The 25,190-nt window shown below is 39.0% G+C and overlaps 2 protein-coding genes across 4 annotated transcripts in view; one reads left to right on the top strand and one right to left on the bottom strand.

The window, feature by feature from the left end:
• Positions 1–730: 730 nt before the first annotated feature.
• Positions 731–3,445, top strand: LOC126379675 (uncharacterized). Its single transcript, XM_050028492.1, has 2 exons — positions 731–1,241; positions 2,686–3,445. The coding sequence occupies exons 1-2, from the start codon at positions 731–733 to the stop codon at positions 3,399–3,401; spliced, it is 1,227 nt and encodes a 408-aa protein (XP_049884449.1). The 3' UTR covers positions 3,402–3,445.
• An 8,518-nt stretch (positions 3,446–11,963) lies between these two features.
• Positions 11,964–25,190, bottom strand: part of LOC126379359 (uncharacterized) — a 54,385-nt gene continuing 41,158 nt past the window's right edge. For all 3 annotated transcript variants that reach the window (XM_050028071.1, XM_050028072.1, XM_050028073.1), the window contains exons 22-26: positions 24,439–24,586; positions 21,815–21,978; positions 20,780–20,864; positions 14,434–14,613; positions 11,964–12,263 (exon numbers count right to left, since the gene is read on the bottom strand). In XM_050028071.1, coding sequence (XP_049884028.1) covers positions 12,097–12,263; positions 14,434–14,613; positions 20,780–20,864; positions 21,815–21,978; positions 24,439–24,586 — 744 coding nt within the window. In that variant the 3' untranslated portion in view covers positions 11,964–12,096. The remainder of the gene's footprint in view (positions 12,264–14,433; positions 14,614–20,779; positions 20,865–21,814; positions 21,979–24,438; positions 24,587–25,190) is intronic.

Genomic DNA, 25,190 nt, shown 5'->3' with positions numbered 1-25,190 from the left:
CGGAGTAGACTCCTACTCCGAACCCCAAACGAATTAACTCAAAAGTCCGCATAAACTTTCGAGTTATGAAGCGGGTTGTTGGCACGAAACGAAAATAGATAGATATAATAACACTATCACGAATGTTTTCCGACTAACTTAATGCGATCATTAACCACAACACCAGTTTATGTTAATTATTTAGATTATTCAATGAAGAAAGCAACTGTCCCGTTCCCGCCAAAAATCCCGTTCGGTTGGTATAGAAACTTCATCACGCCAATTTGACAGGATAATTCAATACTTTTTTGCAAATAATCTCGATAGTCACCGTTTTGCTTTCCGTTCCCGAATTTAAAAGTGACGTGTGGATGTCTGCAAGGCTACGCATTGGCTCCCGACCAATCAGCGCTGCGGAAGGCGATAACTTGACAACGGCTGTTATGACAATTATGACGTCACCTTGCGACACGTCGGAAAAGACAAGAATCTTGTGGCACCCAAGTGACATTGGCAGGAGGGCGCTGGGGTGCACCGTCTCCTAACAAATAACTGTCATCAAATAATGTTTCATATGAAAACGGCGTTAATTCCAATTCTGGCCACGTGTCTAAACATCCTTGTCGTTCACATACTTACTTCGTTTTTTAGACAGCCAACTGACAGCAAATTACTGACAAGAGATTTTTCTATCCCGGCGAATGTAAAATTTGTAGTGAATATTAATAAAAAATAACTAAATTCATTAGCTATGATCAAGAGGCATACGAAATCTGAACAATGTGATACCAAGCCGAAGGATCGCGGGGATAATGTTAGAAAAGAAGAGAAGATGATGAAATTTATCAAAGTCGACATGGAGACCCAGGTGAACCAGAAAAACTTTGGCGATCGAGGCGATTCGCCGGGCAAGAAAACCCAAAAAACCGATAACAAGAAAAACGATTTGGACGTACATAAGAGTCAAAATATCGATAAATTGAAAAAGCGGTTCGGTTTAAATAGAAATACTGCCGAAGACAATTTTAGATCTGAGAGGAATATGAAAAAAACAATTGAGAAAATGAACATGGATATAAAACCTTTGGATATTGACAAGAGGAGGAAGTTGGCTGAAAAATACACGTTCCGGAAAGCTCACGATTACTGCACGTTAGTTGTACGGAAAGATAACAACAAAACTGAAAAAGGAGATTATAAGAAAAATTTTAAGTTACCTCTTAAGTCCCAGGATTTGGGAGTACCCCCGGTGCGGCTCGGAGGTATGTAACCTAACCTGTTTATTTTTTGTTTTGGTTTTGCCCGAAGGGTAAGGCAAAGAGAACTAAGCCCATACAGCCATGTCTTACGTATTCTTTTTCTTGATGATTAATGAAATGATGAAAGGTGATGATGTTGAAACCTAAACCCCCACCCTCAAAAAAATAACTCAAAAGTCCGCATAAACTTTCGAGTTATGAAGCGGCTTCTTGGCACGAAGCGAAAATAGGCAGATACACTTTGTTTATTGAATACTCCGATATAATAACACTGTCGCGATGTCTTCCGACTAACTTAATGCGATCATTAACCACAAAACACCACTCCGTATTAATTATTTAGATTATTCAATGAAGAAAGCAACTGTCCCGTTCCCGCCAAAAAGCCGTAACCTAACCTCTATTGGAATAGTTTTCCCTTCTGGTTTTCAGGGGGGTTAAAAAAGCCACTTCGAAGCAATGAGGAACTTTCCAATCGACGTACCCCAAACACACGATAGATGGCGTTGTTCACTTTTAACGTGATAATTACCTATTTTGTCATTGCTGGAGTACATAGTTAGTTTTAGGCGCATTAAGGCTAATTCTCATTATGGCAACCGACTCGCAAATGAACTACTTCTCATTATGGCAACTTCTCATTTTGGCTACTTCTGATTATTCAAAAATGTAATGTAACGGCAGAAGCATATATAAAACTAATTATTACTTGATATTTGGATCACATTATGTCTAGAATGATGTTGCTACCTATATTGCTACTCTTTCAGAATAATAACGGGTGGAAGTTGTAATCGTACCTTGGTGTAATAAAAAGGGTCATCAATTCATCATTTATACCCACAAAACAAAAAAGATGCATATGTTATCCATGAAGGAAAACCTTTACAACGCCATCTATATTGTTTTTGAAGAAGGTAGTTTGAAAAGCCCTCATTGATACGAAGTCCTAGGGTGAATATGAACCGAATAGTGACTGGAAGAACTTACTCTGTCGGTTTTTACGACATGTCCGGGAAGATTAGCAGCTGAACGTGATTCATGTTTTTATTCGGTTCCAGTCCAGTATGGAAGCGAATTTACTACATTGTTTTATTTAAAGATTGAAAGGGTGGATCTTCGAACACCGGTCATCAATCATTATCGTTAATTCAAAAATATTTTGCCTTTTTGCAAATGTCCATGACTTTTTGTTTCCTAACATAACTGTATATAATAATAAGAGTGAATTAGTTAAGAGAATGAGTAAATGTGAACATATGAATTAGTAATAAATAAATAACTTGGCGACATAGGTAAATAAGTTCTAACTGGATATTTGATAATATTCTAGAATATTTTTGCGTTTCCTATAAAGATATTGATTTCCGATGTTCCATCCATTCTTCCAACTATAACCTATTATTGTGAGACTGTAAAATACAAGCCAACATTGTCTTTTTCATAGATCAAAACATCAAAAACCTAGCAAGCAACACGGAAGCAGAAGAAAAGAGTCTACGAATCGACTTCGGCACGTCGCCCGATAGAAAAACCACAAAGTTCGATAGGGAACTGAGACATTCCGACAGAAAGCCGATAATTAAAACTTTAGTTTCAAAGGGCGACTGTAAGGTCTACAAAGCAGTCACTTTCGTCGATAAGAAGACAAAATCTACGCCACTGAGAATAACTATGCCGTCTTCGAAAACGCAGAGAGGCGACGGGTCTAGACTGATAGGGACCGAAACCCCGGATAGTACGCGCTCGAAATATAAAGTCGCGAGTACACCGGAAAAACCGGTAACGAACCGAAAAAACAAAATAGTGAAACGCACGCGGAAGTCCTCGCCGGAGCTGTCAGTGCGGGAAAACGCCAAGCCGCCATTAACGGAAGTAGCAAAATGGGCGCCATTGTCCGTTAACCCGCACACACAGCCGTATTACGAAGCGTGGGTGAACAAAACGCCTGCAGCTATGTCTAGAGACCCTGAAGAGGAAAAATTCTACTTGGAACAGCAGGATTTGTTACAAGCTCTCCAACAGAAGGCTAAGAACAAGACTCCATCGCAGACGACACTGTCGTTAGTCGACGAGCACTATACCGGTAAAATAACTGTTTCACGTGATAGGAAGCTCACCAGTCGCCCTTTTTTCAAATTGACAAATCCAGAACATTTCTAAGTTGGAGATTATTCAAAGTGTTTTGTATAAAAGACTCATTATTTTCAGTGTTCAAACAATAAATGGATTGTCGTCTGAACTGTCGCACGAGTTTTAACTAGTATACTATTTCAGTTCTCATTCACATCAATAATTTTAGAGCCACGCTCTTGTCGGTGTAGCATTCTCCATGTTACCTTTTAGGGAATAATAGGACAGTGGTTTAGCTCTTGCTTTCCGCCCCGCAGTACTTTGTCTGATTCGAGTGGGATGGCGACCAGAGTAGTCTATTTCAAAGCCGTACTAGGACTCCTGTCTTCCGCCTCTGAATAGTACTGACAGTTACTGCTGCCCTCTGTCAGATTCTAGGTTACAGTCCCTGGACTCGCCGCTTCCGTCCTGCATTGCCGTACCGATGGCTCCCGTCTCCGCCTCTGCAACCGTGTGAGGTCTTCACCCGTATCCATGGGCAAGGGTTCTTTACGTTAACCCCGTAGTTTAAATGCGTACTATCGTAGAAAGTCGTAAAAGACAAGTTATAAGTGAACATACTTTTATTTAGAACAAACAGCATAACATAACCTCACGAATATCCCAATTGGGGTAGTCGAGCTATAACCCATCGCAAAATGAACTAAGTACCCACACCTCACCGAGCTTTCTGTTAGACCGAACAAAAGTTAACAAAACCAACAAACAAAATCAGTAGAATCGTCACTACTTAAACCGCTTCAGGTCTTAGTAGTTTTTATCACGCCTATTTCTCATAAGGGTAGGCAGAGGTCATGGAATTCCACTTAGGCACTACGATCCTGACCACTGGCTTCTTCCGCCCACTAGGGTCGATTAATTCTTGCAAATATTCTTCCTCTTAAACTGGGCACCCTCAGGTCTGTTATCTTAAATTTTGTACCGGCTGAGAGCCTTCAGCGCTCCCCGTTTCTCCGGCCCAGTAGTTAATGCCACCTGCGGCAAATCTACAATAATTCACGTAAAAAAAAAGGTTCGCGCCCAAAATTTTATACCGGGTGAGAGGCCTCAGCGCTCCCCTTTTGTCCGGCCAAGTAGTTAATGGCATCTGCGGCAAATCTACAATAAGTAAAAACAGTTTCTTCCACTTTCTTCACTAAGACTCAGTAGGTAACTTAGAATTTTTATGAATATATCAATATCAAATAAAACACGTGGCGTTCATTTTGAACCTTTTATTTCTAATCGATTGCATTTGATAGAAAACTAAACATTGGTCGACAAGAAAATGTTACAATTTACCAAGTTATAAGTAACTTACTTAAATCAATTATAGTAACAACTAAATTACGACGAACACGCTAAATAAAGCGTCGCGAGGTGAAAAAAATATTGAATTTGACATTTATAAAAAAAAATAGAAATGTTCAAACAAAATGTTCTTATACTTCTAGTGTTAGTGTTAACAAAAAATGATTAAACAGTCGTCAAAGTTAGAAAACGTTGTGAATATAAACAATATAAGTAAAATAAATCTATTTGGTTACGGTTTTACAAGAACAACCTAATAAGTGAGGCGCTTACAATAACCATTAGGGTTGCTAAGGTGGGTAATCCACCTCACAACCCACACGACTGAAGTCTACAAAATCGGCCATTAATCACACTACACCTGCGGGCTTAGAACCGTAAGCGCGCGACTCTTCCTCGCCTCAACAGACGTCACCCGTCACTCTCTCACAGTACTGCACGGAAAGAGACAGACGATCTTTGTCGCGGCGAGAAAGAGTCGCGTGCTTACGGTGCTAAGCCCGCTGAGCTATAGACATTTATGCCTTATATTAAGTTCTTATTTTACTAAGAATTTAATCAGTGTCAAACTGACTACTGGAATTGTATCCAACATATTTATACTATGCCGAGGTTTTTCTACAGCTACTTTTCCTCGGCCATACCTACTTTGAGTTCATACCCAAAATATTTTAACTCCATTCCAGTGACCGTTTCTATAAAATCTTTCATGGTAAACGAATCACTGCGATTTAATATTGACAATTAATGTTCTTTAATCCATCCTACATTGAAAACAAACGATTTTTAAATTGAAAGAATCGATATGTTATAGAAAGTTTCGATAAAAATGTTAACACGTTATTGTAAGCCATATAGACTTCGAAAAATTAAGTAAAGTTTCAATAACACTTATATACCTATACCCGACCGCCATAAAAGGAGGGTATTGTTTTTAAATTGAAGGGAAATGTAAATGTATCGTAAATTCACTGGAGAAGAAGTCATAAAACTCCTTGAAAGAGGTAAAAATTGAGTTCAATATGCATAATACCAAGAGTTAAGCTTAGTTTAGCTTACCAAGCGGACGCAGCCCACCGTAGTTGTGTAATATAATAGAGAAAATGTCAATAGATAATTGTGGAATAGTCTAGTCGTCCGTGTACGGTCACGAGCATTAATATGTATATGTCACCGTAAAATTATAAATAACGTTAGATTATAATCTATCGAAAGTACCTACCAATACTATTATGCTAAAAAACGTTATGCAAAAAGGATTATGATAATTAAAATTATGACAAAAACATTTATGCATTTTAAGAGAATCCCAAATTAACATTATGCTCACTCTAATAGTTTTGTAATTCTATGGTATAGCACGCGAGGTGCGTTTCGTATCACAATTTGACGGTTTCACTTCGATAGATTATAATCTGACGAATAATAATACGTTAAATTGTAAGCAGTATATTACGTTTCACAATTTTTCGACAGTTCACAATCTCGCGAGATAGATTATAATCTAACGTTATTTACAATTTTACGGTGACATATACACTTTGGTACCATGTCACATTAACTTTTTTGACAAATCGAACTGTAAGTCTCACTAAATGTCAAATATGATAGTGCGACTGAGTCCTAAAGTGGGTACATGATATTGCTCATGACTGTACACATTTGCATATTATACATCAATGCATCCTCACGAGGGACCAATGGAGAAGGCACATCCGTCGCTATGGGAGTGCAATAAAATTTCGTCTCACAACTCCGTGGAATCTAGAAATATAGTGTATTTTAGAAATAGAAGCCAGTCTAAGATGATCAAAAATCAATCTCATTTTACTTTCTTCGAATTTTATTAATAAATTAAGTAAAAATGAGAACGACGTTCGACCGCTTTCATTGATGACGTCACTACTAACTCCCAAGAAAACTTTCGTTGTGACGTTTCGTAAAAAGTACCTCATTTGACTTGGTTGTCAAGCAGCCTATTCGCAACAAACCGCCGCCACAGCGGACAGGAGGTGAAAAACACTACGCAAATAACTTTTAAAGACGACGCTTTTTGTATGGGACATACCTAATAGTCTACCATTTATGGTCAGTCACATCTCTAGCGCGAGCAAACCAACGCGTCTCAATGTTTGGATCTTGTAATTTAATATAATATCCTAAGTAATACAGTTCATTCAATTATTTGTGTGAGGTTTTATTATAATTTATCAGCGCTCCCTACACTATTAAAAGCGTAGATTACTGAAATGGTATTACTAATTTTTTTTACTGTGCCGAGGTTTTTTGCAGCTACTTTTCCTAGGCCATACTAGTACCTACAGGATGAGAAGCCGCAGTTTGAGTTCAAACTCAAAAATATCCATTCTACAGTTTATAAAAATCTTAAATGGTGAATATACCACCTTATTGTCAAGGTGACAACGCCATAATCAATATTTAATGGTGAAAAATCGTCATAATAAATGGTGAATAACACCGTTATAACGACACGAATTAAGTGTCGGAGAAATCGTACTTGCGACGAATCAAGTGTCGGGAAAATCGTACTTGCGAACGCGACGAATCAAGTGTCTGGAAAGCGTACTTGCAAACGCGACGAATCAAGTGTCGGGAAATTCGTATATCGAACGGGAAAACGTCATAAGACCGGTTCTAACAGTATATCAAAAAACCTGTCAAATTATCTGACGAATGACAAGTGTACACCCGTTTGGAAATTTTATGATGATAGAACTACCAAGATTGGTAATCAAGAAATCAACATTTACATTGAAAATTTACGTTTTTGATTCTTTTACGAAATGATCGTTTTTTACCATTAGAACAACTGTGAAGAAACCACAATGCCTCTTTTTCATAGAACCTTAATGGATACTAAGGGATTTTCCAGACTACGTTCTCTAAAAAAATAGATACCAAGCGCTGCAAAAAATTGCTTTCGTTTTTCTTTTTAATTTCATTGATAGAAGACAGACCTTGGCTGGAAAGCCCCTCTAAGTAAACGTGAAGAGTAAAATCCAGTCCCTTATCAGGAATCGCGCTAAATAGGCGCTATGCGAGGTACTGTCACTTCGCAAATACAACACAAACACCGTAATAATAAGTAACGGTGAGTAACCGTCATAATAAACAGTGGTGAATATAACACCGTCTTTTTTTTTAACACTTGCGTACATGACGGATCAAGTGTCAGGAAAATCGCACTCCCGAACGCGACGAATCAAGTGCCGCGAAAATCACACTTGCGACTCGACGAAAGTGTAAGGAACTTAGTACTTGCAGACGCGACGAATCAAATGTCGGGAAAACCGTACTTAGGACGCGACGAATCAAGTGTCGGGAAAACAGTACTTGCGGACGCGACGAATCAAGCGTCGGGAAAATCGTACATCGATCGGGAAAACGTCATAAGACGGGTTCCAGTTGAACATAAAAAAAATCTGTCCAAATTATCTGACGAACGTCAGGAACCTACGAATAATCGTCATTAAAACCAGCAGTGAATATAACACGGTTATAACGACACTTGCGAACAGGACGAATAAAGTATCGGGAAAGTCGTACAGCGGGGAAATGTTATCTTGTCCTTGGACAAAAATTCAACCGAATATTGGCGCTAGGACAGTATGAGACCTAAAATATCCAACGAAAATGGACAACAAGAGCGTATTAATGATGATGTCATCGGCCCCGATTGCTGCAGACACCTCCTAATTTTACTTCAAGTTATACCTGTAATTTTCTCATCCGCCGAAAAGGAAAGGGACAGATGATTGACAGCTCATAATTTTAGGAAGAATGAGTAAATTAATGAATAACCCGGGCGAATCGAAAAGGTATCCCACTGGTATGCAAACCGTTTGACGTGTGCTGTCAACTTAATTCTGTCGGGTTATTGGCCAATGTAAATTTTTTAGACGGTTGTTTTAGATTTGTGCTTAAAATTGACGTGTGTTCCATAAATTTTATGCTTGTCGATTACCCGTCCCTTTCCTTTTCGGCGGATAAGAAGATGACAGATATAACTTTAAATAAAATTAGATGGTATTTACAGGAATTAGTACCATCATTAACTAATTTATTATAAACATCATAGAAGAAAAGCTAGAAGGAAAGAGAGGAAGGGGAAGACCAAGAAGAGCTTACATGGAACAGATTAAAGAAAAGGTTAACGTCGTGTCTTATAAGGAAGTCAAGGAATTGGCGTTTGATAGACTGGAACGGAAAATGCTACACCGACAAGAGCGTGGCTCTTAATACTTTCAAGGACAGAACGTCTAATGACGTTTCGATTCTAATGTGTCATACTATCTATAATGAACCATCAATGACCCATGGTCTCCGCCTGTGAAAGGGTTAAAAGCCACGCTCTTGTCGGTGTAGCATTCTCCGTTCCAGTCTATCTACGGCCAATTCTTTGGCTCCTTTTATAAGACATTCGCCTTCTTGGTCTTCCCTTTCTTTCATACACGAAAGAACGCGGAAAATAGTTACACGTTATAAAATTCGGTAACAACCGGGAAACTTCCAATCCGGTAAGTGAAAATTCGGTCAAATTTTTCTAACGAACGCCGTAGTAGAGTTACAGTCATGAACAATATCATGTACCCACTTTAAAACCCTGTCGCACGGACATATGTGACATTTAATGAGACTTACGGATTTAATTTGTCAAAAAAGTTAATGTGACATGGTTTCAAAGTGTATATGTCGTGGACAGATCGTAAAATTGATCATTTCATGATGTGTTCGACCATTTCATGAAATGGCCAACTTAAATTGACCATATCGTTGGAACGTCAACGTTTAATGATATATCAATCAACGTTTGGCCATATCGTTAATGTAGGCGGTGTCCATGCTATGAGGTGTAATAAAAATGCGAATAGTCGATTAATTTCTTAGGTTCAAAATTATGTACCTATTCGATATGGAAAATTGTACAATTACATTGATTCTACAATTATAATATCAATCAAGTTTTAAATATAATCGACACCAGCGCCACTATCGGTGGATAATGTTACTAATTTTACGATATGATTGCCAACGTTTGGCCATATCATGAAGTAATCATGCATTTAGTTGCTCATATCGTTAAACGTTTTGTGTTCATTGACAAACAAATGATATTCTATTATTATTATTTCATGAAATGATCGACCACATCATGAAATGATAAATTCTATGATCTGGCCACGACATATACATATTAGTACTCGTAACTATACATCTTGGAACACCAGTGGTCAACCTCATTACAGTGAACGCAAAAATATCCTAGAATATAATGTCTTGCAAATATGCAGTCTTCTTCTTATCGTGTCGGTTGTGAAGTGGAATACCAGCCTCATCAACCCTGGTGTCAGGGTTATTATTGAGCCGCCAAAGGCCCCCTGACATGGCTCATGTAACGATTACTCACTTACATCAGTAAGTAGTAATCCTAACCAAACTAGGGACCACAAATTGATTTTAGTGATATGCTCCCCCACCGGGATTCAACATGAGGCCTCCGGATCGTAACGCTCAACCACTGGACCACAGAGGCCGTTAATATCCATTTATTCGTTGAAACTAACAATTTTTAACTTATTTATCAATTATAATTTAATATTGAAAGTCTATTACACTCACATAACTTTGTATTTTTATTTTACACAATACATGTACTACTTTTACTATTATGCGCACAATCTTTGCTTGGGATTTGAATGACGAGAAGGGGGCGGCAGAATAACAGCGCTTGCTCCATACTGTATGAAGCAAGCACATCGCTGAGTCGTACCCCTTTTTCCTGACTGCACACAACTTTTGTATGTATCTTTGTTTGTAATTTTTATTTTTATTCTAAGATCTTACTGTTTTTTTTCTTCTTCTTTGTTTTTTGCTTGATTTTTGTGTGTGCAGTTTTGCAAAATAAACATTTCTCTCTCTCTCTCTCTCTCTTTATTTAGTTCTAACTGGACCGTCTAACTGGCATAAAGACCGATCCAGTTAGAAATTATGTATGGCGCGAGACTAAAGATTCTAAAATATTTTTGCGTTAACGAAGATTGACTTCTGTGTTCTAAGATCTATACTCCAACTGCGACCGACCTAAAGCTCCCTAACAAGCGTCTATATAAAATAAGAAAAATCATAATTAGCGAACAGTAATTTATTAGAAAACCATATCAATCTTTGGTTTCCGTAAAACAAACGTTCATGTTAACCGATCCGGTAATAAAAACCGGAAACTCCCGGAAAATGTATCAGAATCCAAGTAAAAAATACATTTGCAATGTTGCAAAAAAAAAAAAACAAATTGAAAAAAAGCGAATGAAATCTATCACTAACTTAACATTAGAAAAAAAAAACAAAAACAAGTTATTCATTATAAAGACATGTCAAAGAACTTAAATCTACAATAACACAGATCACTGAACCAAATCGGCCGGCTAACTACTAGAACTGCTGTTAACAATAAATTCCTTATAAAAATAACGTGTCAGGGACCGTGGTCTATAGAGACGTCAATTCCGGAAATATTATTCTTCTTATGTCAATCCTGGTGTCAGGGTTACTATTGAGTCGCCAAAGGCCCCTGACATGGCTCATGTAACGACTACTCACTTACATCAGTAAGTAGTAACCGGGACCACGGCTTAGCGTGCACGGAAATATTATTTATTTTTACACACAAATATAATCTTAGGTAAAACCCGATAAACTTATACACAAAACAAAACGAAGACCAAATAAACTAGGTTAAAAATAATAACCCGCGCCACGTAAGAAGTCGACAATAATAAGTCCGACATTTTGTCACGTTTTTCTATGACGTCACAGGTTGCTTTTTCATACAAATTCCATAGTAATTTACTAAAGTAACTGATTTGACTAGTTGGCGCCACAGCCGAGGGACTTCTTTTGTGACGCGGACGTTTAAACCTAGTATATCTTCTAGTTTTCGTTTTGTAATAATATTGTAGATGAATCCGATTGGCCCGGCCACCTACAGTTGCAACTCTCAAAGATGCAATTCCGGCTTTATCACGTTCGCCTCTAACACCAAGCTTAATGTGATTCAGTGCTCTGTGTACAAAAAGTTGCCATCAGGCTGGGTTTCCACTGGCGCGGAGATGTTCGGATTTGACCAATCACAGCGTTCGAGAGAGCGAAAAACGAAGACCTATCACTCTCTCCCTCACGGTGATTGGTCGATTCCTGCACATCTCTGCTCAGCTCCGCGTCAAAGGAAACTTAGCCTTATCATAGACAGATCAACTACCTATCATAAATGCTATCAATAATCAATTGGTTTTGTTAAACTGTTTGTCATTTTTTAGAGGTATATAATGGTATAACCGCTTAATACGTTTGTCAATCTACCAGGCCTTGTGATTCGGGTTATGTTCCTATTATATAAACTCTTTAATAGTATGGGTGGCTAGTTAGCCCGCATGGCGGCGATCATCTCCGGCGCATCCACCAGGTACATCCCGGGCCCGTCCTTGATGCAGCGTGATACCTGCATGGTGCCTTGTCCCTCCTCATTAACCTTCATGTACTTGAACGCCTTCTCCACCAGCTCCGTCGTCGGGTTCGGGGTGAATCCTGAGTGTCATCGTTTATCAGAATTACATTTTCTTAGGTTTTTTTTTGGTACAGCCATGAGTAATATCATGTACCCACTTTAGAACCCTGTCGCACTATCATATTTGACATTTAATGAGACTTATGGTTTAATTTGTCAAAAATGTTAATGTGACATGGTGTCAAAGTGTATACATGTTAGTACTCGTGGCCGTATAAGGAAATAGAAATACTCTTTATTTGCCTTTGATAAGGGCACATAAACAGATGCATGGGTATAAGAAAACCAGGTATGCTCAATCCAATGACAAGCCGCCATTGCTAGCCCATTGATGACGTAAGTGTTACCACTGTGTTACTATTAAATTGGTATCTCCGACATTCCAAGGACGTTTTAAGTGAATTACTGACTAAAGTATTTAATTACTATTACTTGTCACATATATTATAAAAATCATCAAAAGTATGTAACTCTTTTACTAAATGTTCAAAATTTCCTTACAAAGTAAATATTCGACAGTCTCACATGGTGATTTTCGACAGTATCACATGGTGATTTTCGACAGTCTCACATAGTGATTTTCGACAGTCTCACATGGTGATTTTCGACAGTCACACATGGTGATTTTCGACAGTCTCACATGGTGATTTTCGACAGTCTCACATGGTGATTTTCGACAGACTCACATGGTGATTTTCGACAGTCTCACATGGTGATTTTCGACAGTCTCACATGGTGATTTTCGACAGTCTCACATGGTGATTTTCGACAGACTCACATGGTGATTTTCGAGTCTCACATGGTGATTTTCGACAGTCTCACATGGTGATTTTCGAGTCTCACATGGTGATTTTCGACAGTCTCATATGGTGATTTTCGACAGTCTCACATGGTGATTTTCGACAGTCTCACATGGTGATTTTCGACAGTGTCCCAATTGGGAATCGAACCCGGAGCTACTATAATAATAATAATTAAACAGTCTTAACCTCGTAAGCCCTGGGGTCCTCTGAGAAGGACCAAATAATTGTAGTCATAAAGGCCGAAGGTTTTGAAATAGTTTTTTCTAATAATCAACGAAGGTACTTTTAAAAGTACCAAAACTTTGCCTGTCAATTTAATTCAAACCTTTGCGCCGATTGAGAAAAAAAGTATTTTGTCTATGAACTAGTTCATTCAATTTCGTGAATAGGTGGCTTTAATAAAAAAGAAATATGTATCACTTGTCGTAATTTGTCATTTTATTGGTAAAGATGGTGCGCACACGGCGACTAGGTAAAAAAAAATCAAGTTAATAATCGAATTTCGTAGTTTGTCATACACATTATTTTCAGAAATCGCAGGCAAGATAATAATCAAAAACATGACATAGTTATTTTATCAATTTCGTATCGATATCGTTAGCAATATGAAAGCAAACTTTTTTAGTCCTTTGCAAGGGACTTTAGGTGTCATGTCCGGATATTTTTCAAATACTTTTTTAAATTGTTATATGTGATTAAATCATACCGATATAGACTGACTTGCTTACGTGATCTTATGATTAAAAAAAACTACCGTCTTCATTTTATTTCATTTTTCCTTCTAATGATGATCTAAACTGACACCATGAATTAATTTCTTTCCTAATAATAAAAACCTAATGTACTTCCAGAGGGACTAATCACAAACTACATCATAAAAACTAAAACTCGTTACTTATTTTATATTTAAATATGTAAGTATATACACATATTTATGACGTACAAATAGGTATGTATGTTAATGAAAAAATACATAACCCTTTATAATAATAATATTTTTCAGATTTTACTAAAAGTAGTGACTTAAACCGGGAGTCCTTCTGGAAGAACTAAAAAAAAAACGTAATTTTTTCAAAAATGTCTTCTATTCATCCTTACATAGGTCTCCACTTAATTTGAACCCGATCGGATAACTCTAACACTTTAAAATTTGTACTTGAAGTGCTCGGCCTTTACGACTACAAAAATTTGGTCCTTTTCAAGGTACCACCGTCGTTTATTACTTCGAAATCGTAATTATGCTTCGGCGTTACGAGGTTAAGGGGCCTCTACGTGTTGGCTTCGGCCCCTCGCACACCTTCCAATAGTCCGGGACTCCATAGTCCCACACAATAAAACTATTGCACACAAATTATACATATGTCATTATACTATATGTCTCACTCACCGCGGATCTCCATTGTTGTGGCGAGGGCAGGCACGCCCTTGACGAACTCTGTGGGCATCTTGCGGATGAGTTCTGTCGGCACTTGTGCTATGTTCCCGTAGTCTATGAAGCACAGTTCTGACGTGGCGCTGCCGGGGCCGTCCACGGGGCCGAGGTACACCGCGCGGAACCACTGCGGGTCTGGAAGGTTGAGGGTGTAAATCAAATTGTACTGATTGCGTTGGAAGAGCGAGGCATTCCCATCTCAAGGGTCATCCGACTACTTTTAGGGAAGCCCCTGTAACTTGTTTGTTATAGATTTACAGAAATAAAACGCTTCATTTTTTTTTTCTAATTTAAATTTTTTTTTGAAGGTCGTTAGTTTAGTCTCCTTAGACGTTTGATGAATGCTACTATCCATCTGTTGGAAGGCTCAAGTGACTGAAGGTTTAGCAAAAATATAGTCCCGAGTGCGACCCTTGAAAGTTTTTTTTCATGATAGTAAGAGATATGGTTTATTTAGTTTACAGTCTCCTTAGACGTTTGATGATGCTACTGTCCATTTGTTTGAAGGCTGAAGTGACTGAACGTTTAGTAAAAATATAGTCCTGAGTGCGGTTCTAATTTTTTCATGTTAGTAAAAGATATGGTTTATTTCCTATCGCACTCAATATGTATTGTGAAGTGTTTAGAATAGATTTTATAATCTTCTATCGCGTGGGTTGTGAGGTGAATTTTTAACACGCAGGTTGTGCCGATGTTTTTGGTCACTCAGAGCGTTACTATCTATACGGCCACCTTGAACGTCTCTAATTATTGCACATTCTGGATGTTGCTAACTATATGTATAATGTATACCTTAACTGTCAATAACTATTTGCTTCTGACTGTACCTGAGGCGTTGTCCGCCATGCTTGCGCGTGCCCTCCTCAAGTTCACAATAAAAGTATTCTTATAATGGCTCCGATTCCTGCAGATGTGCACTTGCTGTCCAAAGTATGTATGATGTACTTTCTTAGGTGAGTATCAATGAAACAGTAGGCCAGTATACGTGCGTTTATTAGGATGCACAAATCGATACTAATATATTTAGGAATACACCTATGACTAATACACTAGACAAATGACATCATACTTATAATCTAGGGCTGTAGGCACAGTACACCCCCCTTATTTAAAAATGGTTACATACAAACATATAAAGTGATTATACAAGTAAAGAAAAAAATGAACATTCACATACATGCATTGCATATAAAACAAAAGTGTAACAGTTGGTATTACTGTTTAAAATATTATAGACTCGCCGATTGTTATTGTTAATGTACCTATCAGATTACATACTATTATCTGTATTATAAAATAAACACTGGTTTAGAACACTTGTATTCTTACTATTTCTCGATCTGCTTTCACTATCACTTATCACCACTACACTATTACGCGTTGTGGTGGGCGGCTGTCATAGCCTGGCTCACCAGCGCGTGACTCCCTCCTTGTCAGCTCCACCAGCTCTCGTCGCAGGTACCGGGCGTACCCGGTCTTACAATAGCGCCACATCACATAGAGTATCGCCATCAGGATACATGCAATGATGATTAGCAAATACGTCTCCTGCCGTACCGAAGTCCACATCTGTGTCTCGGTCTGTGTAGCTGCGGCACTGTTCCCAGCGCCGTTTTGGGCAATAATTATTTCTTCAGAGCTTTTACTCGACTTGCTACCCATTGTTGTTAATAATTTGTTGGCGTTCCTTTAGATTGTTAGATATGTCTTTACAGTGTAAAGCGCACTACTGGTTTAATGACTCGTCCGAATCTCGATACCTTCGGGTCATTGTTTACATTTGGAGTTGCCTTTTTTGGAACATCTATGTCTTCATTTGTAATGAGCGAATAGGCTGGTTTTAATCGATCAATACTAATTACTTTCTGCGTATCTGCCTGCATGATTTTAAAATATTTGTCTGATTTTTCGATTACTTTAAAAGGTCCCATATACGGTTGAGTAAGTGGTTTGGATACTTTGTCAACACGTACAAATACATGCGTACAATCTTGTAGATCGGGGTGTACGAATATTTTTCCTTGATGCAACTGTTTCCTTGGAACGGAAGCTAAATGTGCTAACTTCCTCCGCAATTCTTGCACGAACGAGACATTGTCAGCAGTTTCTAATCTTAACGGTTGGAAGAAATCACCAGGTAGTCGAAGTGCTTCACCTAACACCATTTCTGCAGCGCTAGTTTGTGTGTCGTCTCTTAGACTCGCTCTTAAGCCTAGTAGTACTGTGGGTAACTCTGCTACCCATTGCTCCGTATTGCCTCTGGACATAAGTGCAGCTTTAAGGGATCGATGCCATCTTTCCACGATACCATTCGACTGTGGATGGTAAGCAGTTGTTCTAAATTTTCTGATTCCCATTCTTTTGGCCAAATGCTCGAATAGCTGCGATAAGAAGGTAGAACCTTGATCTGTGGTTAGATTTAAGGGACATCCAAATCGCGATATCCAACCAGAGTACATGATATCCGCTACCGTTTCAGCTGTAATATCCTTAACTGGAAAAGCTTCCGGCCATCCCGTTTTTCTATCGACCATTGTTACAATGTACCGATAACCATTACAGTACATAAGGGGTCCAACAATATCCATATGCAGGTGATCAAATCGGTCGCTGTGCACAAAATGTCCATGTGGTGACACTGTATGTCTTTGAACCTTTGACTTCTGGCAATCAATACAACATTTGACCCATTCAGTTACGTCTTTGTTCATGCCTTTCCATATATATCTGTCTTGCATCATCTTTCTAGTTGTTCGCGTGCCTGGGTGACTAATCCCGTGTACTGCGTTGAAAGCTGATACACGAAACTTTTTCGGCAAATATGGTCGTGCTCGATTCATTGATACCTCACACTGAATTGGTTCGCTACAATTAGGTATCAATATCTTCTTGAAAGTCAATTGTTTTGATTTCATGAGGTTATTCAACTCTTCATCATTCTTTTGTGCTTCGGCTAACTTTTCATAGTCCAACGGTGACTCATCGGTTGATGATACATCTATTGCTGATATTCTTGACAAACAGTCAGCAACAATATTCTCCATGCCCGATATATGCCTTATTTCGGTACAAAATTGCATAATGAAGTCTAACTGTCGTATTCTTCTCGGGGTGTCATTTTTACTAACTGCATTTTTCTGTAGTGAGTAAACTATGGGTTTGTGGTCGGTGTATATTGTAATTGGCCTTCCTTCAATCAAATGTCGGAAGTGTTTTATAGCTAAGTAGATTGCCAATAACTCTCTATCGTACGTTGAATAACGTTGCTGTGTCTCACTCAGTTTTGTGGAAAAGAATCCCAATGGTTTCCATGTTTCGCCTTCTCTTTGCTGCAACACAGCTCCAGCACATGTATTGGAACAGTCCGTCATGAGGGCTAGCGGTGCTTCTGGCGATGGGAATGACAGTGTAACTGCGCTTTTTAGGCTTTGTTTACACTGCTCAAACGCTTTTATACTTTCGTCTGTCCACGGAATTAGGCTCTTATCCTTTTTCTTTGAATTGTGTAGAAACATATTCAGCTGTGCTTGCATTCCAGCCGCATTCGGTAAATGTCGCCTGTAAAAGTTGACCATTCCTAGAAAACGACGAAGTTCTTCTACGGTCTTAGGCCTTGGAAACTCGGAAATAACTCTGACTTGGTCATCTTTGGGTTTCATACCATCTTTCGATATCCGAAATCCCAAAAAATCTATTTCAGTTTTGCCAAATTCGCACTTTGATAAATTTATGGTGATGCCATATTTCTCTAATCGTTCTAGTACTTCCCGTATATGGCGTCTATGCTCATCTTTCGTAGACGATGCAATAATGACGTCATCGATGTAAACGAACACGCAATTAACGTTTCGTAGTACTTCATCTTGCATAAATCGTTGAAATGTTTGTGCTGCCGTTCGAAAACCGAAACCAAGGCGCACAAATTCAAATAAACCAAATGGGGTTGTTATTGCGGTCTTCGGAATGTCGCCTTTATTTATAGGAATATTATGATATGCACGTTGAATGTCAATTTTCGAAAATATAGTTTTTCCGTGTAATAGATAACTACAATCTTGAATGCGGGGTATCGGGTAACGATCCGGCTTGGTGATTGCGTTCAATGCTCTATAATCACCACAGGGTCTTAGTTCGCCATTCTTTTTCGCAACTACATGAAGAGGGCTTGCCCAATTACTTTTGGAGGGCCTGCATATCCCCATCTCTTGCATGCGTTGAAACTCGGCCTTCACCTTGAAGTATTTGTCTGGCGGCAATGGTCGCGGACGGGCAAATACTGGTTGTCCCGATGTCTCTATACAATGAGTTATCTCATGGCAGGGAGCTTCCTTAAAATTCATTGGTTTCGTTACATTTGGAAACTCGCTTAAAATATCGCTATATATATTTTTACAGTCAATTGTTCTGATTGATGACTCACTTTGCATAGTCACAGACGCAATCGTTTTTAGACAAGTCACTGAGTCAATGAGCTTTTTATTGTTGACGTCCACTAATAGTTTATAATGGGCTAAGAAATCAGCACCAAGTATAGGCTGCTTGACTTCCGCCACCACAAATGTCCAACGAAATGGTCGTCGTAATCTAAAATCTAGTTCTAATGTCTTAACACCATAAGTCTTAATTTCACTCCCGTTCGCTGCGTATAGTTTATAGTCTTCACATTTTTCACTGGAGACACGATTTTTATTTACCGGTAGAACTGAAATGTTTGCTCCGGTGTCAACCAAAAACCGAAGTCCGCTGCTGTCATCCGTAATACACAATCGGGGAACAGGAGCTATGGTGCAAATCTCCACCTGCGACTGCACCTGGGTTAGTTTTCCTGCTTTTCCATCTTTGGCCACGCGCATGGTTCTACACATTTCCTAGCTCTATGGCGGTATTTAAAATGATAAACACACAGCCAGTCTGGACTATCGTATGAACGACGTGTCGTATTACGTCCACGGGAACTCGATCGCGACCGGAACCTATTTTGACGATTGTGTCTATTTCGTCCATAACTCCTCTCCTTTTCCAAGCTCCTGATTTTCAAGCTTAATTTTGCTATTTCCGCCAAAATTAATGCACTATCGGCGTTGGCATTGTAACTTTGAGAGGCTTGTACTTCATTTACTTGTAAGGGCCGCGCAGTCTCGACAACCTTGTCAGCGATTGCTGCTAAATACTCTAGGTCTTTTACTTCGCTTACAGCTAATACACTTCGTACGGACGTAGGCAGATGTCCTTGCCACATTATTCGCAGTGTTTCATCTGGTATCTTCTCACGCGCGAGCTCTCTCATTCTCCTGAGGAGTTGCGAAGGCTTCTGATCCCCTAACTCCATCTCACTTAATAGTTTTTGAAATTGGCGGATTTCAGATTCTTCGTACACTTTAAATAAGCGTTCTTTCAACGTGTCGAATTTCTTCGCCTCGGGAGGTTTAAGGAGTATATCACTGATCTGCTGGATGACATCTTTTCCTAACTTTGTGACTACCATGTTGTATCTCGCTTCGTCACTCATTTTCTGGGGCGCCAGGACCGCTTCGCACTGGATAAACCAAAGCCTCGGCTGATCAACCCAAAATTCGGGTATCCGCGACGAAACACTAACGACTGCGATCTCTGCTGCTCCGCTTGTACCAGGTTTCACTGTACTATCTTGCTGCGACATCGTAGTGTAGTTCTTCTGATTTATAAAAATATCTTGAGGTTGTGATCACGGAGATGCTGATCACGTCGGGGTCACCAATGTGCACTTGCTGTCCAAAGTATGTATGATGTACTTTCTTAGGTGAGTATCAATGAAACAGTAGGCCAGTATACGTGCGTTTATTAGGATGCACAAATCGATACTAATATATTTAGGAATACACCTATGACTAATACACTAGACAAATGACATCATACTTATAATCTAGGGCTGTAGGCACACAGACACCTCCTAATTGTACTTTAAGTTAACCTGTCATCTTCTTATTCACCGAAAAGGAAAGAGACGGATGATTGACAGTCGTAAATTTTAGGAAGAATGAGTAAATGAATAACCCCGGCGAATCAAAAAGTATCTCACTGGTATGCAAACCGTTCGACGTGTGCTGTCAACATAATTCTGTAGGGTTATTGGCCGATGTAAAATGGTTAGACGTATGTTTTAGATTTGTACTTAAAATTGACGTGTGTTCCATAAATTTTATGCCTGTCGATACCCGTCCCTTTCCTTTCCGGCGGATAAGAAAATGACAGATATAACTTAAAATAAAATAGATGGTATTTACAGGAATTAGCACCATTAGTATGTTTAATTAATACTCACACGGTGGCATTTGAGCAATGCAGATCTCCTCAGGTATGGGCAAGTAGGGCTGCGATCCTATAGGGCTCTCGCAGTACGCCTTCATCTGAAAATATACCAAATAAATATATAAACCAGCTATATATATTATAATATATATATATATATATAATCTTATTTTATTTTACTTTTTTGCGCGCTACACTGCAGCTGTACAAGTGTACTAATCCTCTGCTGAAGGTTGTCTGGAAGAGATCGCTCTTAGCGATAAGGCCGCCTTTGCCCACCTTAGAATAAGTTTATCCTGTAAATGTTTTGTAAATTTTTGTGCAATAAAAAGTGTTTTTATTATTGTACCGTATTTTAGTAACGCAATTGGGTAGTTACGACACAGATACATACGTACATACATAAACTCACGCCTATTTCCCACCGGGGTAAGCAGAGACTATAGAATTCCATTTGCTTCGGTCCTGACACACTTCTCTTGCTCCCTCCACATTACAGTATGTAAAAAAGAACTGATTTGACCCTATTCCCAATTGCAATATCCATTGTAATCCTTTGTTCGCTAGCTAAATGGCATTTTCTCAATAATGCAAAATCTTATAATAGTAACTTTAGTAGTCATAGACCCTGATTCCAGCATCATCATCATCAATTCAATTGCTGCTTAGCAATAAGGCCGCCAGATTGTACTGTATCTATCATCATCTGTGTTAATTTGTTTTGTATATTGTGTGCAATAAAGTATATTTGATTTGATTTTTGATCAATTCAAGAGCCACGCTCTTGTCGGTGCAGCATTTTTCATGCTACTTTTTTAGGGAAAAATAGGGCAGTGGTTTCCCTCTTGCCTTGCTGATTCCTGCAGGCTCCTAATTTTGAGTTATACCCGTCATTTTCTTATCCGCCGAAAAGGAAAGGGACGGATTAACAGCTGTTAATTTTAAGGTCGCGAGACAAATTATAAGTGAAACTTTAAGAGTACTGAACTCGCCGGTTGAGAGTATTGAAGAGGTTAAAGGTGTAGTTGCCAACGGATGTACAACGTACCCGCTCTGAGAGTGTCTCCATGATGAACTGCATGTGCGGCTCCCCCATGCGACACCCGGACACGGTGGCGCCGCACAGCGTGCTCACGTCCAGGACACACACCTCGCACCCGCCCTCGGGCAGCTCCAGGTATTCCAGCTGGCTGAACATGAACGGCGCCACATCTGTTGACAATAACATAACAAATCTAAATATATAAAAGGAGAAACTGACTGACTGACATATCAACGCACAGCCTAAACGGTTAAACGTAGGGACTTGAAATTTGGAAGGGACGTAGCTTAAGTACCGTAGAGGTGCACTAAGAAAGGAATTCCCGGAATTCTCACGGGAACGGGAATTAGCGGGAAAATCCTTTTTTATGAAAAATCTAAACCGCTTAAGATAGACGCTTGAAATTTGGCATGCAGGTACCTTAGTTAACTTAAAGCGTAGATGCAACAGGATATTGCAAACGAGAGTTAGCGGGAAAAAACATTTGTATGAAAAAATCGAAACCGCGTAAGATAGATGTTTTCAAACTAGCATGTATGCATACCTTAGTAAATATAAAGTTTAGTTATGGCTGTATTTTGAAAAATGGGAGTTAGCGGGAAAAAAAATTGTATGAAAAAATCTAAACTGCATAAGTTAGATGCTTGAAATTTGATATGCACTCCCACACACACAAAGATTTCTCTTTTTTAACACGCCACGCGGACGAAGTCGCGGGCAAAAGCTAGTAAGTTATAAGTAAGTAAGACATCGTCCGGCCGCTTACAAGACATTGTCAAGAAGAAGGAAAAGACAAATGGCAATGTTGCCACATTACAAAAATACTAAAGTTACCATTTTAAAACTATAAAAATAAAAAGTTGTTATACACTTTCAATATTTATGTTCATGTATTGAATAGTAGTTATAAGTTTATCCTGTAAATGTTTTGTGAATTTGTGTGCAATAAATTGTTATTATTATTAGAATCAGAATCATTTATTCAACGTAATTATCATGGATAAACTTGTTGAAGGTCAATGTAACATTTTTGAATTTACGTCATTTCGCAAGGTGTTATGGCTGAGGAGAAGAAATGACAAGAAACTGCAACAGCAACACATCTTTTAAATCAATGAGGGTACATTACAAGTTATTTAATAACTAGAGGAACACATTCAATACCAGACATTTTTATCATTTAGGTAATCATTAATCTTATAATAGGCTTTTTTACATAAAGTAAGCTTCACGTGAGCTTTAAATTTGTTCTCTGACAAATTTAAAATATTATCTGGTATTTTATTGTAAAAACGTATACATAACCCCAAAAAAGATGAATTTAATTTACTTAATCTAGAATTTTGAACAACAATTTTATTTTTATTCCTTGTATTGTAAGTATGCTTTTCACAGTTTCTCGGAAGGAGAGATACATTTTTACGCACATACATAATGTTTTCATAAATATATTGACTTGCGACCGTCAGTATATTTATTTCTTTAAACAGCTCCCTTAAAGAGTCCCGACAACGCAGATTATAAATAGCGCGATTATTATTATTAAATACTTTATTGCACAGACGGCCTCTGTGGTCCGATGGTTGAGCGTTGGACTCACGATCCGGAGGCCCCGGGTTCGAATAGTGGGGGACATATCACAAAAATCACTTTGTGATCCTTTGGTTAGGACATTACAGGCTCTCTCTGATTGTTCTAAAGATGATGTTTGTAAATGTTTATTTCCTTTTGGTGGTTGCCTGGAAGAAATTGCTCTAGAGCAATAAGGCCGCCCAAATTGTACTGTATTCATGTGTTATGTCTGATTGTTTAAATGTAGTTCTGTGCAATAAAGTATATTTGATTTGATGATCAGTGCTTCTTCGGAAGGCACGTTTTTTCAGGCACAATTCTGAATCTGAAATGGGGGGGGCGCGCCAAAATCAGCCAAGACTGGTCCACCCTGGACGCAAACTACATAGGGTTAGATTGCGGCCAACAACATTTTTAAAACATTTAAACAGGTAAATTTCGGTGGCCGTAAACTAATCGAAAAATTTTGCACTTTAAGGGACTGAGGGGTGCCACTTTGAGGTGTCGCACCACCTAAATATTTTGCTAGGGTCGCCACTGGTAGGTAAACCTAGCTCAGCCGCTGGTGGGGAGCGGAGAGTTGCCGTTCTATACGTAGTATTATTCCTCAGGTCGATTTTGCCGCTTACATCCACCTCTCTCGCTCTAGCAGATGACGCTAAGTAACAGAAAAGGATATAAGACATAAAGTGCTATGAGGCGCTGATAATTTTTTTATTTTTTTAAAGAACGTCTAGGGCCCTGTGCCGAGGTTTTTCTTGCAGCTTCTTTTCCCCGTCTATACAGGTTGTGAGAAGCTGCAGTAGTTTTAGGCGGATGAGACGTTCGTTATGTAAAATTGACGATTCAAAGTGTAACTATGTTACCTATTGAACAGAGATATTTTTGAATTTGAATTTGACAGATGTGGGTCAACCGTTGTAACTCACAGTGGTCCGCTTCTCCATCTGCCGCAGCAGGATCCGTTGTATGTACGCCAGCTGAGCTTGGTGAACCTTGACCCGTTCGAACTGCAGCCGGTCCAGCTCGATCTGAACATCTTTATTCTATGCCCTCACCTAGCATATCCTGCCCGAGCTCCTGCAGCCGCATCCACTCTGGCGTGCACAGTTGCTGCAGCTTCTTGTTGACTGACTGCTTGCTCTCGGCCTCCGCCAGCTCCACCTCGCAGCCTGAAGGGGCCGAAGCAGCGCCCGTCGGGATCGTCTAAATCAAATCAAATCATTTATTTGCGGTAAATGTGGTACATTCGTTGTTATATATGACTAAATTAAAGTTTCACACATTTAACCAAAACAATATTGGTATGCAAATACAGAGAGATTAATTATTACATTTTGTGATCAAGAATCCCCCCTCCGGTTGATTGAGGGGAGGCCTGTGCCCAGCAGTGGGACGTATATAGGCTGCTTATGTTATGTTTATGTGATCAAGAAATTCACTGACACTATAAAAAGGATTCTCGCTCAGTAGCTTAAACAAAGATCGTCTAAACACTCTTATAGGCAGGCCTCTGTCTGTTGGGGGAATGTATTTGGATTACAATTTTCCTCCTTCAATGTTGCTTTTTCTTTCCTCTTTTTTTTATTACGGTCTCCGTGGTCCAGTGGTTGAGCGTTCGGCTCACGATTCGGAGGTCCCGGGTCCGAATCCCGGTGGGGACATATCACAAAAATCACTTTGTGATCCCTAGTTTGGTTAGGAAATTACAGGCTGATCACTTGATTGTCCAAAAAGTAAGATGATCCGTGCTTCGGAAGGCACGTTAAGCCGTTGGTCCCGGTTACTACTTGCTGATGAAAGTGAGTAA

The sequence above is a fragment of the Pectinophora gossypiella genome, chromosome 29 (assembly GCF_024362695.1).
Source record: "Pectinophora gossypiella chromosome 29, ilPecGoss1.1, whole genome shotgun sequence".
NCBI classification, from domain to species: Eukaryota; Metazoa; Arthropoda; class Insecta; order Lepidoptera; family Gelechiidae; genus Pectinophora; species Pectinophora gossypiella.
Note: the sequence above shows the minus strand (reverse complement) of the source record. Positions and strands in the feature narration are given on the sequence as shown.

Coding starts and splice junctions, on each gene's coding strand:
- LOC126379675 (XM_050028492.1), top strand. CDS start 731: ATGATCAAGAGGCATACGAAATCTGAACAATGTGATACCAAGCCGAAG. Junction 1,242..2,685: donor ACCCCCGGTGCGGCTCGGAG/GTATGTAACCTA, acceptor TCTTTTTCATAG/ATCAAAACATCAAAAACCTA.